The 17,010-nt window shown below is 42.4% G+C and overlaps 1 protein-coding gene across 1 annotated transcript in view; it reads left to right on the top strand.

Moving 5' to 3' along the window:
• Positions 1 to 17,010, top strand: part of SLIT3 (slit guidance ligand 3) — a 946,021-nt gene that overhangs the window by 904,580 nt on the left and 24,431 nt on the right. The window contains exons 31-32 of the mRNA XM_090064655.1: positions 3,670 to 3,910; positions 7,653 to 7,783. Coding sequence (XP_089920781.1) covers positions 3,670 to 3,910; positions 7,653 to 7,783 — 372 coding nt within the window. The remainder of the gene's footprint in view (positions 1 to 3,669; positions 3,911 to 7,652; positions 7,784 to 17,010) is intronic.

The following is a 17,010-nucleotide window of genomic DNA, read 5'->3' as shown; positions in this document are numbered from 1 at the left end:
GAATTAGGTTCAAAAGAATCCAAATATAAATAATAGGTATGCTTTACTCTCTCTTCCTTGTATAAGGTACCAATTCTGCTCACAAACATGATCTAAATTCAGAGTCAGTCCATCAGTTCTGGTGGCATATCAACGTTTTCTGGGATATTAACAGCTCTCTTATATAGTACCAAGAGTTACCAGTTGGTTGTTACCAGAAATTTGCTAACTTTTAAGTTCCCTGCCATGAATTGGTACCCACAGGTCCCTTACTAAATGTTGTCGCAAAAAACCCAGGTTCTGATATCCATGGTTAAGCTGGAATTGTTGCTATAATAGCCAATGTAATTCCCAGGCTGGAAACAGACATCTTAAATAGAATGCGACTCCAAGGACATCTAAGCTAGGGACAGACATTACACACAAACTGGTTTAAGTGATCAGAAACTGTTTTAAACCTGTAACAGAACAGATGTTCACTGCACATAAACCAGTTTGAAAATGGCTGAAACCACTTTGAGATAAAGCTGGTTGAATGTAGTATCAGACTTAACCGATTTGGGTCAAACTGATTTATGCAATATCTGTCCCAGACCCCATCCTGGTTTAAGTTAAATCAGAGTCTCTCAGCATCCCTGGCATGCTCTCTGGGCTGGGCAGAGCTCTCTGTTCCAGAGAGCTGGGCTGGCCCCTCTCCTCTGCTCCCTGGCTGAAGCTCTGGCAGAGACTTCACATACATTAGGGTCTGCCTGGCTTCCTCTTGCCCATCTCTCCTCCTCACCACTCCCTGCTGAAGCAGGGATCCCCCCTCACACGCACGCACTTTACAAAGACACCTCTCAGCATTAGGTAGCATACCACATACTGGCTATGGTCTGTACTGTTGGAGATGGAACAAAGGCAGACAGGACAGTGTCAGCTTAGGGCTTTTTGGAGGTAAGCAACAGGTAGGTGGTAATGTCCCTCCACTCCTTCCTTGGTAAAAGTTGTTTAAGAAGAGCTTGAACTAATGAGAGAGGCTGTTTGCTTTCTTAATGGGCTGATAAATATTGACTTAGGAGTGATATACACTGTGTTATCAACTCCCTGCTGGGCTGCTCAGGAGGGGGGGCTGATAATCCCACCCAACTCAGAGCATCCTGCTGGGGCCTGGTTATGCCCTCCCCCACACACACACCTCAGCATTGTGGAAGGAAAGGGAGGGCTGCACTAGCTCCCCCGGCTTCTAGACTAAGCCACTGCAGGCATGTGCCTGCATTTCTGGAATGAAAAGGTAATGTCTATCCACCTCCAAATCAGTTCAAGCTTTGGAGGTTAGACTAACTTGCAAAGATTGAATCAATTCAGGCTCAGGCTTTTTGAATGTCTGTACCTAGCCCTACAGGCATCTCTGGTTGTTGAATCCCAATTTGAGGTGTGTCTGCAAGTGGGGGGATACCCCAGCTTGCAGATGTACCCCCCATCTCAGGAAGCAGAGGAATCCCCTGCAGGAGATTTCCTCCATGCACTTGCAAGCATAGAGGGGGGAAATTCCATCTACATTGCAGCCTGTGCCCCAGGTGGCTACCAGGAACACATATCTTGTTAGCATGCATTTCCAGGAGCAGCATGGGTCATAGGCTGCCCCTCAATGCTTGCAGGCATGCCAAGGGAAATCCCTTGTTAGAGGGATTTTCCCGCATATAGCACTGATGTATGGAGCACATGTCCGCAAATGGGGAACTCTTGCTTGCGGGTACTCTCCAAAGCCCTGACTTCCTCTGAAGACATGCATCTGGGTAAGCAGGGACATCAAGACAGGCAGTCCCAAATTTGAGGGAATTCCCAAGGTGTGCAGGACCAGACCCATAAAGCCCATGGGGCCTATGCCCAGGGACAGCTGGAGCCTAAAGACAGCTTTACACTGCCAGTGCTGTCTCACCATAAACAAACTGAGGCAGGCTGTAATAAAGTAGCCCAGTTTATTTCTACCTTGTCTCATGGACACAGATTTGAGCACGTGTGTTGCGACAGAAGGTTTGGACGTCTGTTTGCTTTCACTTTGCACCACTGTGAAAATTTTTATGGTGGCACAAAGGTTACATCTCTTTCCACCTTCAGTGTTGGCAACAGTTACTGCTTGGTAAAGGGCTTACAATTCTGTTCTAATTTTAGAGAGGTTGTCTACACAAAGCCCTGGAGCCTGCAAGTTTCAACTGCTTGCAGTAACGGAGTGTATTTTTAAAGAGCTCTGTTATTCAGTGGAATTTTCTCTCCAGATCAGGAAATTCCCAGTAGGGCAGGTGGAATTTGAAGGCTCCAGGACTGTGGTGGGCATTATAGCACTTTGTGCGAGCATATGTGTCTGCCACAACCCTCTTATCAAAAAGGCCTGTGATACCATGGTGATGAGTGCAGTACAGACTCTCAGATAACTGAACACAGAGTGCACAGCACAGCAAAGCCTTGTTTACATTCTCTATGCACTGAGCAACGATTCTTCATCATTTCCTTTGTTATTTGCAAGCTGCAGTGGTTCCAAATGATCACAGAACTTTGTTACACTCATTAGCACAAAAAGGTTTTGTTGGTTTTGGAAAGCTATCATAATTAGAAACTCTGCGGCATACAGCAGGTGCACTGATGGGCTTTTCTGCCTTGAACCTCTCTGTGGGATTAGCAAGATTGCCTGCTAATGTGGTAGCCTCACAATACTCCTGGATCATTTGAGTTCACTAGATATATTGGGCAGGGTTTCCAGTTTACTTTATACAAATCAGTTGATCAAGTAACATCACACTAAAAGAACACTGCATTTTTCTTGGTTTTTCTTCCTCTGTATTATTTAGCACAGATCAGTAAAGTTTCATCATCCTGGCCTGCTGTAGAAGGCAAATAGTCTAGAAATATTTCTGATTCTATGAATCAGAAAACCAACACAGAAAGGTGAACCACAGCCAGTGCTAGAAGATATGGCCCAGTCCTCAAAGTTCCTGTGTTAATATGCATGCTTTTGCTTGTGCTATTAAACAGCTAAGTGTCAGCCACAGAGTACAGGTCTGGACCTGAACATCCCCCAACCTCAACCTTCATGAGTGCCCAGATCTGGCTTTTTGGTTTTGAGCCATCTCTAACTATCACAGACCTTACTTTTCACTGAGCTCATTCAGTTTGATGACATAACCAGAAGCTCATCTAAACAGTGATCTGATGTTCCTGCTGCTGCTAGAAATGGCAACATTGGGTAGGTGCCCAGGAAGCAGCATGATGTCAGTGTATTAATCCTCTATGCTTCAGAAAATGGAAATACCCTGAGAGGGAGGAAACCTCTTTTGGACTTTATACATATACAAGGAGACCTTTAAAAATGAAAAAAACACAGAAACAGATTTTGCCATGTATCATCTGCTTTGGTAAGATGTCATCAAGGCCCAAATTTTAGATCTGAAATTTTAAGTAAGGAACATGTGTGTCTGGGTGTATGGAGGGTGGAAAATCAGTTCTGGAGCTTTGGTTCATGCCCACACTGTAATAAGTTACTCTATTTTCATACATGTAATTTGAAGTGCAGGGGGTCACAATGCCATCCACTGTGCAAATCTCAGGGATTCAGAGTACTGTACAAATGCTTGAATCTCAGGTCTTGAAAACACTTCCTGTTTGTTGGATGGAGATAATCACAGGTGCTTTTTCTTTCTTTTCCCATTAAAGTGGACTCTTCTGTGAAAATCCTCCACCAATGGTTCTGCTGCAGACCAGCCCTTGTGATAACTATGAATGCCAGAATGGGGCTCAATGCATTGTTGTGCACAATGAGCCAGTCTGCCGCTGCCTGGCTGGTTTTGCTGGCCAGAAGTGTGAAAAACTCATCACCGTCAATTTTGTTGGGAAAGATTCCTACGTTGAGCTGCCATCAGCCAAAATCCGTCCTCAGGCAAACATCTCCCTCCAGGTAAGTCACACAGGAGAGGCTCTACCAGTGTAGTGTCCTTCTCAGGGTCCTTCCAAGAAATAACCATTTGATGCTTTTCATTCCATGGATTTATTGACCTAGGTAATTGATCATTGAACATATTTGGTCCTAACTGCTGCTCTGACAACAATGTTACTTGTGTGACCTCCCCTACCAAATTCCCTGCTCTTTTATCCCCTGAGATATGCATCACAAAATATTATTGGCCATTTAAACAGAGATATCAGCAAGTTTCCCTGTCTTGCTGCTGATTTATGGAATAGTCTTTCATCCTGCATAAATGAATGCTTGATATCAAAGGACAGTGTTTGTAAAAAGATACTGCTCTGAATAGCTTTTCCAGAAATCATATGGATTGCTCATTTACCATACATGTACACTTAGAAGGAGATTTTAGTCAAGTGATTACTTGGTTCACTGGAATTTAGTTTATTTTATGCATTTCAAAAGACTATGAAAAATTAACATTATGGTTACTATGTGTTTTTGCACTATTTGTATTTGCTGAATCACAGATGCTTTGGATTGGAACCACTAAGTGCAATATTAGATGCAGTTTGGAAGTTATTTGAAATCACAATAAGAAGATTAAAATATTCATGTATCCCTTGAATTAATCATAATCATTTTCTACTGGCCATAAGTAACTGAGGGGCCAACCTGATATTTTTAAATAGCTTCTACTTAACAGAAGAGAGAAACAGAATTGATCTACATCATTTCTGTCTTCCATATATATACCAACCATTGTGCACCTGAACTACTTTTAGGCCAGCTTTACACTGTAAAAGCATAGGTTTAAAGGAATCAGTGGGCACGTTTACACGTGCAGTTAATGTGGCTGAATAAACTAAATAAAAGTTTTATTGCTTCCAGGCGCCCCATTTGCACATGAGCCCAGGAATGCAACACATTGAGCTGCTCCACCCTGACTCAATATGCTGTGAAGGGCCTACAGTGCGGGGCAACCTGATAGACAGCCCCCACACTGATGCACCTTCCTGCCCCAGCTAGCCCATCAGCATCTACATGTCATTGCAGCAGAGTAAATAATTTTGCCATAGGATAGTACTTGTGTCTGTCAGTACTGTCCTATGACGGAGTTTAGTTTAATAGCACTGCACATGTGGCTAGTGCCATTTTACTGCAAAGCTAATTGGTCAACTCCACAATAAACGTCTTGTGTAGCCAAGCCCAGTAAAGGTGTGAGAACGAGGAAGTACCTCACCTCACATTATTCTTCCTTAATTTTGCTTTATTTTCTCAATTTAAAAAGCAAATGTTTTGGAATTGGAAATAATGTTCCAAGCCTATTTGTTAGAGCCTAAATTTAGTATAATCAAAATACCCGAGGAAAAGACTTGGAAGAATGCATTTTAAAGGCTTATTTAGATGTTTTTAAAAGGTTTTGAATAGTTACCTCTGTCAAAAAAGACACACACATCTATTCACAAAGAGTATTACCAAAACTACTAATGAGCGCAGTCAGAAGCCCACTGAAGTTAGTGCATTTCTTTTTGCTAATTTTTAACAGGATTTTTATATCAAAGCCAGTATCACCACCATCTTTTTAAACTTAAGTCATCCATCACAAGCAAATGTATTTCAAACAAAATGATTATGAGATCAAAATTTGGTATCTACCTTAAAGATGCATCCTTATCCAAAGGTCTTATATCCTAGAGATTTGTATAGTTGAAAATAGATATATATAGATAACTATATATAGATATATATCTGTATACATGTAGATATATATATTAATATTATATATTATTTCTTTGTAATATATTAATGTTATGTATTATTTCTTTGTATTATTTGCTTCCAAGAATAATAATTATTTTATTATGATGTAATAATGCAGAAGCCAAGTCTGAATATACAGTTTTTTATGAATCATGACTCCATTCCATGTGCATACTGAACTTTCCGTTTCTCTTCTAAATGTCCTTGTATTTCAAATCATCAGAGTCTCTGCAGTACACTGAAAGGTCAGACATTCTCAGTGGCCCCACTGTACCATAGGTCAAGTTCAGACCTGAAAACTTGACATTTTCTATTTAAGTAAAATGAAAGAGGTAAATTTTAACTGGCACTAATTTGAAGGCCAAGCCTGCCTATTACAAAGAACACATGGCCACGTGTTCTCACATTTTAGTTTTCATACTAAATTTTGTTTCTATATCTGGCAATTAATTGCCAGTAAAGTGAAAATAGATTGCTACAGTAACCATTCAAAAGAGAGGTTCCAATTAAAAGCACATTATAAGAAAATCAAACTGGCTCTTTCTTAAAGGCCAATGAAATGTTTTAAACAAAAATCAATTAAAACATGTAACTGTTCTATCTTGCCACTTAAGTGCCATTTAAAAGCCTTTGAAATGTTTGTTACAAATTAACTCTAGATAAGGTTTTGTTCATAGTATCTGTTGTTTTCTTCACTCTCATAAGCGGCACCTCGTAGGCAGGTATATGCCTCCCTTATGAAGTTTAGCCTTTTTGCATTTTTAAGGTTGCTAAAGTTGGAGCAACTAGAGTACTGTTATACTCTGTGTTGACTTCTGAATTGCAAGTAATATTGGTCATAACCAGGGATCCTAGTTTTTTTTCCAATAAAAAAATCCCCAATTTTGGGATTTAAATAAGTTACAGAAGAGCCACATTTTTCCATTATTAAAATGAAACAGCACTATATAGATCTATGTATTAGTGGTGTTTCATTTTAACCACAGAAAAATGTGGATTTTGGGCTACTTTTTTTATCCAAAAACTGGGGGGGGGTTAATCAAAGAAAATCAGGATCCCTGGTCATAACTAGAGTTTAGTGAATAACTAATAAAGTGTCATCTGTTACGTACACTTTTTCTTTCCCTGTTCACAAAATATCTATAAACAAACCACAATTTTCTTGCTTTTATTTTTGCTAATTTTGATAAATTCCATTTACTGCCTTCTAAAGACTGCCATTCAAGCTGTTATTTAGTAGTGATTTTGTAATGAACATGAGTTGCTAATAAATGACAAAAAAGTATTCACAGAAATGCAAGAAAACTAATTCAACTGGCACTAGAATTATGGCCCTTTGAGTCCAAAGAACCAGCTCGCTGCCACTTGAACTAAAGGAAAGATGCCTTATCTAGTGGTTGTGGGATTTGTGTGGGGCCACCTACTAAATGACACCTCCTTTACACCTTTGCACAAAGCCAGTAGATTACAGTTAATCATACAATCTGTGGTGAGTGGTGAGGTCTTTACACTTGGGTTTTAACTTCAGTTTCCATTAGTATTTGAAGGTGAAAGGATAAAATTCACAGGCCAGGAACATTTGCTCTGGTGAGCCCCCTTTTCTAGGATACTAAACTAATGCTCAGAAAGCATTCATTACAATATGAATGGAGATTTGCAATATTCATCATACTTTGATGCCCAAAAACTCTTGCCTGTCTGCTGAGTTTGGTGAGTCCTAACCAGAACCCAGCATCTGCATTACCATCAATATTAACTTGTACTTAGTATCTGCATTACTCACCTTTACAATAACTTAAGACAGAGACCACGGACAAAATAAATGTGGAAAAGGAACTACCACTTTAGCTAAGGGGAGGAATTTGCATTGCCAGTTCTCCTCTAGTGCCTATAATATCAGTAGCACTGTTAGTCTAAATAAATGATTTACTTAACTCTTAAGCAGCTTAATTTGACTGTTGATGTTTTACAGGTAGCAACAGATAAAGACAACGGCATCCTATTATACAAAGGTGACAATGATCCTTTGGCTTTGGAGTTATACCAAGGACATGTGAGGCTTATTTATGACACAGTGAACTCTCCACCTACCACAGTATACAGGTAAATGCCTATATTATTACAAGATGTGTTGCCCCCAAAGATGGAAAGGTAGGATTTTCTATGAAAAGTGAAGGGGGAACACATGCACCCTTCCTTCTTCCCAGGGAAGAATCTCATTTTGATTTACAAATATTGTCAACTATTATTTAATGAGCCAGGATAGCTTTAACTGTGCTGGTGCAAAATTAAGATGCATACATCACTATAACAAAGCAGCCAGTATTGTCCATAAGTTACCACTCAGGGTGTTGGAGCGATTGCAGTTATGCGCCGTTGTAAGTGTGAAGAAATACTGTGATTTCTCAGATATCGTAGTAAATTTGTTCTTGTTAAATGCCGGCTTTGTAAGTGCCCATTTTAACTGGTTTCCTCCCATTGATTTTGACAGTGAACACAATCCTGAGAGTGAGAGCAGTTGAATGTAATGCTAGTATTACAGGACTGCACGCTTTTGAAATGGGAAGAAAGGGATGGACTTTGCTGGGGGGCAGAATATTTTTGTAAGCAGTGATGCCAGCATTAGCACCACAGATATTAGAGGTAAACAATAGGGCTAGATGACTCTGTTGTCCACAGTAGCCTGAGGTTTGGAATTGCAGAGACTCCAAGGACACAAGTCTGTACCTTTTTAGCCACAGAAGTGAAAATATGGAAATATAATCCATGTCCAGAGTGGGTTGCCTTTATTTAGGTTCCTGACTGCACAGTCTGGAAATCTTTATTTCACCAAAGCCTGTCCCAGACTGACTTTACTCTGGTCATGTTCAAAACCTTACTCTCTCCAAGGTGTTCCCTGTAGGGGTAACACTGTATCCAGACATAGCCCTGATGATTTGAGTGGAGTGCCATGTAAGTGCTACTGTCTGATTGCATGAGTATTCTTACAGGATCAGGGCCTTATTTTATGTACTTGCTCCTAAAGTGACAGTGCACTATCACAGCAAGCATAAAGATAAAATATATACATGGAAACAGGATGTTCTTCAAACTTTTTTCCTAAAAGATTGCTTAATACTCTGGGATTCTAGCCTCTCAGAAACAGGGTAGTTGCATCATGGCTTTGTTAGTAGCTGCTCTTTCTTCCATTTAAGGAACTGTGATGTATGTAACAGAAGAAGAAAAACCAGTAGGCTGCTTCGTGTTCTTATAGTGTGAAGGCTAGCTGAGTAATGAAATGTCATCAGCCAGCCAGTCGTGTGTTGGAATGAGAAGAGCAGCGTTTAGATCTGTGCTGGTGCATCCACCCAGGAAGGAAGAAAGAGCTTTGTTAGTGGTCTTCAACAGTGATGCAGTCTTAGTCGGGTAGGCGGGAAAATGCATTCTTTATTCAACTGCTAATCCTAATTGATTCCATGTTAGAGCAAAGCCAAAGTTGTTAAACAGTTTTATGCCACTAATTAGAACATAGCGGAAGGCTCATTATCTGCAGGCAGCACACCAGGTGACAGATCTGAGTGGGTGCCTGCTCTCAATTGTCAGTGGCAGAATGATGCTGTGACAGGAGCTGCTTCCGACAGCAGAGTGCTTTATGGATCTGCTACCTTCTGGCAAAGTTGCCTGGAATGGCAAGCATCAGTGTCCTCATTATTCCTGTGCCCTTCATATTGATCAAGGAGGAGGTCTCCATTCAGAATGACACCTCATTACCATAAGATTAATGGCCTGCTCACTACATTTTGTGCTGTGTGATCTGTTGAGATGGGAAAGCTGCTGTTTAATACGATGCCCTTTCTGAAATGTCACCCTAATCTTTTATTAGTTTAAGGAAGATAGCAGAATAGGATTAGCATGAAGCTTTATGGGAAAAGATTAGGCTGATTAAAAAAACTGCAGCTAAAGAATGTCAAAAAGGGACTTCTAAATGGATTAAAAAGCTTGTTTTCCTTAAGGGTCAGGGCTGAGGAGTAAGGGAAAACCGTTCCTTGTCCAAAAGTTTAAGGCCAGAAAAGACAAGTACACCTCTATTCTGATCCCTTCTGTATTACCAGCCCTTATATTTCACTCTGCTGCTCTGATATTGAGCCCAGTAACTTGAGGATGGCTAAAATGTATCTCTAGAAAGGTATTCCGCCTTAATCTGAAGACCTTGAGAGATCATGAGTCCACCCCTTCCTTGGATAATGGGTTCCAGTGCTTAATTTCTCATTTGACTTTATCTGGCTTTAGCTTCCAGCCACTGCTGTGTCTTTCTTTGCTAACCTCTTTAGTACCTTGTATTTTCTCCCATGAATTTACCTATAACTATAATTAAGCCCCCCTAAAGTCTTCTCTTTTTAATAAACTATTCTGATTGAACTCCTTAAACTACCCAATTTTCTGTAATCTTAAAATTATTTTCATGGCCATTTTCTGCACTATCACCATTCTCTTAAAATGTTGATGCCAGACTTGCATGTAGCATTCCAGTATCAGTCTCAATGATGCCATACAACTCTCTGCTTCTGCTCCTCAGTTGGATATCTAAAGCCCTTGAAAAATCCTACTGCAATACCACAAGTGTTTTTTCTGGCTTTGAGGTGCTTGTCTAAACATGAAAGTCCAGATTGTTTCCCACTGGCACAATCAAGAGTTGCTGCTTTTTAGGGGGATCCCCTGGAATTTTACCCTGGCAAAGATGAGGGTAAATTTTACTGCTGCTCTTTTTTTAAAAGTATTTTCTGGAACATGGAAAAGCTATAAATACTGACCGGAGCTTTTCTGTCCAAACCACACTGGTAGAGACTGCACACCTGGCTTTTACTGGGCTGGCTTCTGTTGTAATCTGTGAGCACTGGGTCTGCACTGGCTGTTTCTAGATCCTCAGTAAATGGGATGCAACAGGTCACAAGCAGTCTCTTCATCTGTGGTTCTGTGGTAGGGTCTAGCTAGGAGAGTGAACATGACCTGGAAGATTTATAGAGAATATTGAAAAGTGATGAAATAAACATGATTACATGGCTAACACATTTAATGTTCTATAGGGATCAAATGAGATCTTAACTTTCAGAGGTCACAAAAATGTGTCTGAAGTACCTCCAGGTGCCATACAGCCTTAATACCCAGCCGGGGTTAGTTTTTATACTTCACTATAATAAGCTGGATGGATTTTGCCTGATTTTTGTACCTTGTGCTTCAGGGAGTGTATTACAGGCCTGTTCTTTGGATCATTAAACCAACCCTCTTGCTAATAATGATGTTATTGAGTGCTAGAGCTAGAAGGATGGATGTCGAGAGCAGGCTGGGTAATGTCACAAAGTTAATTCCCATCTTGTTAGTATAATGCCGGGAACAGGTTGTATCCTTTAAGCAGCATTAAGAAAAAGGGAAATCTGCATTTTTATATAGGTTTGAATATCATCAGTTTTTAAGTTTTCAGATGATGGGTGTCTTGCGTGTTGTTATCCTGGAAGAGTAATCAAACAGTGACATGAAATGATAGCAGATTGCTAGCAGGCCAGGTGAAAATAACTCATCTTGCTTGCTCAGTGTCTGCTTAGGTTGGGGCAGTGGGATCTTCTTTTGCTCATTTTACTGGATTTGTTGGGAGCAGAACTGCAGCCAGGAGACATCCAAGATTAATCAGCTGTTCATTCTGATTTACTTTAAATTTCTCTACTCTGGCAGTATGTTTTGGATGGAAAGGTCAAAGTTTGAATTAATGTTTTCTTGAGCACTAAGCATAAAGTCTGATAAAAGTCAGCAAATATCTATTGTAAGAGATTACACAAAGTGCATTGTCATTTATCACCAGGTTGCGGATGAGAGTTAATATATGAAAACTTTAAATCAAAAATGTCTTTTTTCTAGAAAACCTGACTACCGTATTATAAAAGGTGATTGCTTCCAAATGGCATATTAAAAGCTATCTGAACTTCAGTATCTTCCCCAAGACTCACTTTGTATGGAGACATTCCTGTTTGTTTCTTCTCTCTCCTTTAATTATTGCTAAGGGTATGTGTATGGAAGCAGAATTTTCTTTCTTGGTCAGTCTGCCAGTAGATTTTTAAAACCCTGTAGGACCCATATAGTAGTTCAACAATCTGCATAACATTGGCTAGAAAATATAACCCTGTAATTTCTGCAATGCAAGGAATTTCCCTCCCTACTATGTTAGTGAATAATATTGGAGCATAATCATTGGTGATTAAATTAGAACAAATCTTCTAGATGGATATCCAATCCCAATTTTAAGACCCCAAGTGATGATAAATGTACTGTCCCCTATGGCTAAGTACAAACAGTCAAAAGTCTGAGTCTGAATTGATTCAATCTAGGCAGCTTCCTCTAAGATACATAGGTTGAACTGATAACCAACTAAGCTGACATTCAGTTTCCAATTGGGAAAGGCAGGTGGAGGCCTGCACTGACCCAGACCAGTAGACAGGAGGTGCTAGAGCATGTCTCCCAGCCTGCTGGCCATTCCCAGCCCAGCCAAGTCTCTCCAACCCCCTGTTGTCTCCCCACAGGAGGTTAAGGAGCCCCCTGCATGAGTTGCCCACCTTGGGGGAGCCTCCCCCTCAAAAGCTTTCCCCCAATCTGGGTTCCCCGGCCCAGGCAGCCCTGGGGAGCTGAGCAGAATCCCCCCTTCCCCCTTCTCAGCTGCTGATTGCTTCAGCTGCTGCCACATGGGGGAGGGAGAAGAAGTCTATCGGGCCAGGTGCCTGCCCATGCAACCCAACATGGGGGCACCAGGGAGCCGCTGCCTTGGGCTTCCCCCCACCCCAGGGTCCCTCAGCCCTAAGAAGGCCCAGGGAGCTGTGGGGAAGTCTTCCTATCCCCAGCCTTTTGCCTGAGCCTGCTGCAAGTCTCCAGGATACCCCAGGGAGTGAAGAGAAGTTCTCCTGTTCCTCTGCAGCTGATTTTGCCAAAGCTGCTGTGAGTCTGAAGCAAAACTAATGCAAGGGAGCAGAGGAATTTCCTTCCACTCCCTGGGCTATCCCTGAGACTTGTTGCAGCTAAGGCAGAGGGTTGGAGAGGGAAAGACTTCTCCTTGGGACCATGGGCTAGGGTGGGAGGAATCCCCCCACAAGGTAGGAGCTCCCAGTACCCCCACGGACAGGCACCTGGTTTGGAGGACTTCTCCCTCTCTCCTGTGGCAGCCACTGAAGCAATCAGGAGCTAGGAAGAAGGAGAGGAAAGGGCTTCCAGGGTTTGAAAAGCCAGCACCACAGGGGCTTTCCCTCCCCCCACATGCTATCTAGACCCTAGCTAGTGGGATTGGGGGGCTGTTCTCCTGCTCCTCATCCCTATGGGTGCAGACAAAGAGCAAAGGGGCAAGGCAGTCCCTGCTCCACTGGAGCAGGCAGCATAGCCCAGGGCTGCAAAGCATGCTGGGATGTTGGGGGACTGTGAATTAACTTGAACCAGGAAGGGATCTGGGACAGAATTTTGACTTAAATCAGTTAAGTCTGATACTGCATCCAACCAGTTTTATCTTAAACCAGTTTTGGTCATTTTGAAAGTGGTTTATGTGCACTGAACCTCTGTTCTGTTACAAATTTAAACCAGTTTCTGATCACTTAAACTGGTTTATGTGTAAATTCTGTCCCTAGCCTATATGAATTCTTCCTTCCTCTGCACATAGGAACTTTTATGTTCAGAGGAGAGGATTAGAGACAAGATTTCCATTTAATCATATCCCTGTACCCTGTGAGTGTTTGTCTATAAATGGAAATAATGCTTCTTTGCCTCCCAGAGGTTTATTAAGCTTATTTCATTAATGCATTTAGTTCCTCAAAGAAACGTACTGTAGGAGTACAAAGTATCAATTATCATTAGAATCACTATTAAGCCTTGTCAAATACAGCATTTACCAAAGTCTCATTGCAGACAGTTCAGTGTACGATTGGTTTGTTTTTCTTTTAATACCTTTATACCCTGCAGCTTGTGCTGTTTGTTCCTATTGGGATTTCGACTTGATGCTGCTGAATGGTCTCTAAATACACTGTTTTTCAGAGATTTCTATGAGACATCAGCAAATCCTTAAGTTATGAGTATTTGCAATTCATTTTGTTCTCTCTACTGTGCACTCTCATTTTTTTTCAGCCCCCCTTTGAGATTTTGCATCAAATATAATGAAAGCAACTGGCATTAATATCTGACCTGCACAGTAAATGTGGTAAAATTTGAATGTACTTATACATCTTGCATGAGCGAAAGCAAAGAATGGGTGAATTATTACTTGCCTGTATAAATGTCTCCACACTTCTTTGTGAATACATTTGAATGGGATGTTAAAAACAAGTGACTGAAATCATATCAGACAGAAGACTAGCTCTCTTTGATTTTGTGTATGTGCATGTGTGGTTGCTCTTGTAACTTTTAAATATCTAGCTACCATTTAAATCCTTAAATCATGTAATGTTTACCAGTAGGGCTAGAAATTAAATATGTGATTTCATGTCATTCAGAAGAATTGAACTGAAGCTTTGTAGGCATAATCTTGTCTTGTAAGGGTGTCTGGGGATGTATAGGGAAAATCTTGTTAGGGCATATGGAAGTTTTGCATACAAAGCCCTCAAACAACTGTAGTAAAAATGTATACTTTAATGGAATTGGGTTTTATCACATATCACATCTAGCTCACATTCATCATTATAGTATTTGAACACTTAAAAACAGTAGCACCTTCTAGAATAGATCCAGAAGTTCCATGTTAGTGTGCTATGGTTTTACTTCTAACCTCACTGAGCATATTGAATATTATATTAGATAATGAAAACTAGCACTTTCATAGCACTTTCATCAGTAAGTCCAAAATCCCTTTACAAAAGAGGTTAGTATTGTTATCCCCATTTGGGAGAATAATGGAGAAACAGAGGCATGGAGCAGTAGAGTGACTTTCCTGTGGTCACTCAGCAGGTGATTTAAAATCCAGGAATAGAACCAGGGTCTTCTGAATACCAGGATGTTTCTCTCCTCCCTAGCAATACACTTTAATTATACAACAAGAGCCAATTTTAGCACATGGTTCACCAACCTGCACCCACATGTCTCTACCAGTATGGCTAAGAACAAACAGTCAAAAAGCACAAGACTGAATCAGTTCAGTCTTTGCAGATTAGTCTAAGTTGCATAGATTGAACCATTAAGCAAGTAAATAGACCTTCACTTTTGATTCTGGAAATGCAGCCACATACCTGCAGTGGCCCAGGCCAGAAGCCCGATGGTGCTTGAGCATACCTCCCTGCTCTACTGGAGCAGACAGTTTGGACCAAGGCTACCCCACCCACCCGGCAAGGGGGTGGGGGGGTTGCAGAGGACATTCAAAGCATCTTAGGATGCTGGAGGACTATAAAGTTAAGTTGAATCTGGAGGGGATCTGGGACAGAAATTCAATATACCGATTTAATTGAAATCAGTTGAGCTTGATACTATATCTATCCGGGTTTATCTTAAACCAGTTTTGGCCATTTTTGAAGTAGTTTATGTGCACTGAACTTCTGTTATGTTAGAGATTTGAACTGGTTTCTGATCACCAGGGATCCTGGTTTCCCCTGATAAAAAATCATAAATTTGCTGCTAAAACCCCTAAAATCCATGATTAAAATTAAAGGCCTCCCACAGCCATTTCCCTCAAACCCTGCTGGTGCCCCTCACTCCCCACCCACAGCCCCTGCTCCTCCAGCCCTGCTGGAGGGGACCCCCAGCTGCCAGGGCTATGGACCCAGGTCCACAGCCATCTGTCTGCTCCCCCTTTCCCCCACTGCAGGCTCAGGCAGGGTGGCTTCCCGGGGGCAGGGGGGATCTGTACTCAGGGCAAGTGCAAGCTGAGACTGCTGCCAGCTGGGTGGGGAGGGCTAGTTCCCCACTGCCGCATGCACTCCTGAGGAGCAAGAGAGACCCATGCCCTCTAGATTTGTACCCAGGGCAGGTGCAGACTGCGGGCTCAAGCTCCCGCCCTGATTCCCTTCCTCGGGGCCTCAAGAGCCAGCGGGCACAAGCTGGCATGGCTGGAGACAGCCGAGCCGTGCGGGGAATTCTCACTGGTATGAGCTCCACCCCCTCCATGCCTTGGTGATGCATCTCCAGCGCCTGTTGCTGCTTTGAGGGGAGCAGCCCTGCACCACTGCCCTCACTACAGCACCGTACACAGAAGGCATGTCGCTGGGACAGCGGGGGGTGAGGGGGTGTAGGCAAGAAGCAGCAAGGAGATTTTCTACATGGCTCCTCTGTTCCGTGCCATGCCAAGTCATGTTGGGGGAAGCAGGGCAGCAGGGAACAGCAGTGAGCAGACCCATCTACAACATCACAAACCTCACATACTGTATATGTAGGTGTTCGCCGCACTGCTAATTTGCAGCACAGTAGGTTTTTTGACACCGGGAGATTCTCGTGTCAAAAAAAACTCATGCCAGAAAAAAGTGGAACAATGCATGTAGCAGCAGCGTGCACTGCCTGGAACTGGAACCTGGCTGGCCAGAGCCACACTCCGGCTGCTGGCCAGGCTCCACACACCTCAATTACCTCACCTGAGGCCCGGGGAGGCCCCTGGAGCCCCAGGTAAGGCTGCATGGGCCAGCCCAGGTTTTGGTGTCAGCCTCCCCTACCCCATCACTGTGTGGCAACCTGCCACTCACCAGTGCATGCGTGCAGGGGCATTCCCTGGGGACAACTAGCAGTGGCACAAAGATGTGCTGCTTCTATTTGTCCCCAGGGAATTCATGTTCCCACTCATGGGGCTTCACCCCATGACATTTCTTTTGGTCAGATCTTCCAATTTGTCTAGACCTCTCTGAATCCTAGCCCTACCCTCCAGTCCTATTCCCCCAGCTTGGTGTTGTCTGCAAATTTGCTAAGGGTGCAATCCATCCCATCTTCTAGATGGTTGATGAAGATTCAGAACAAAATTGGCCCTAGAACTGATGCCTATGCCACTCCATTTGACCCTGGCTGCCAAATAGACATGGAGCCATTGATTATTACCCTTTGAACCTGACAATCTAGCCAGTTTTTTTATCCACCTTATAGTCCATTCATCTAACTTCTACTTCCTTGGCTTGCTGGCAAGAATGTTGTGGGAGACCACATCAAAAGCCTGGCTAAAGTTAAGGAATACCATGTCTACTGCTCTCCCCACATCCACAGAGCTAGTCATCATGTCATAGAAGGAAATTGGGTTGGTCAGGCTTGACTTGCCCTTGGTAAATCCATGCTAATTATTCCTAATCCCCTTCTTCTCCTCCAAGTGTTTAGAAATGGACACTTTGAGGGCCTCCATGATTTTTCCAGGAACTGAGGTGAGGCTG

This window comes from Crocodylus siamensis, chromosome 10, assembly GCF_052110815.1.
Source record: "Crocodylus siamensis isolate JL-2025a chromosome 10, ASM5211081v1, whole genome shotgun sequence".
In the NCBI taxonomy this organism is placed as follows: Eukaryota; Metazoa; Chordata; order Crocodylia; family Crocodylidae; genus Crocodylus; species Crocodylus siamensis.
Note: the sequence above shows the minus strand (reverse complement) of the source record. Positions and strands in the feature narration are given on the sequence as shown.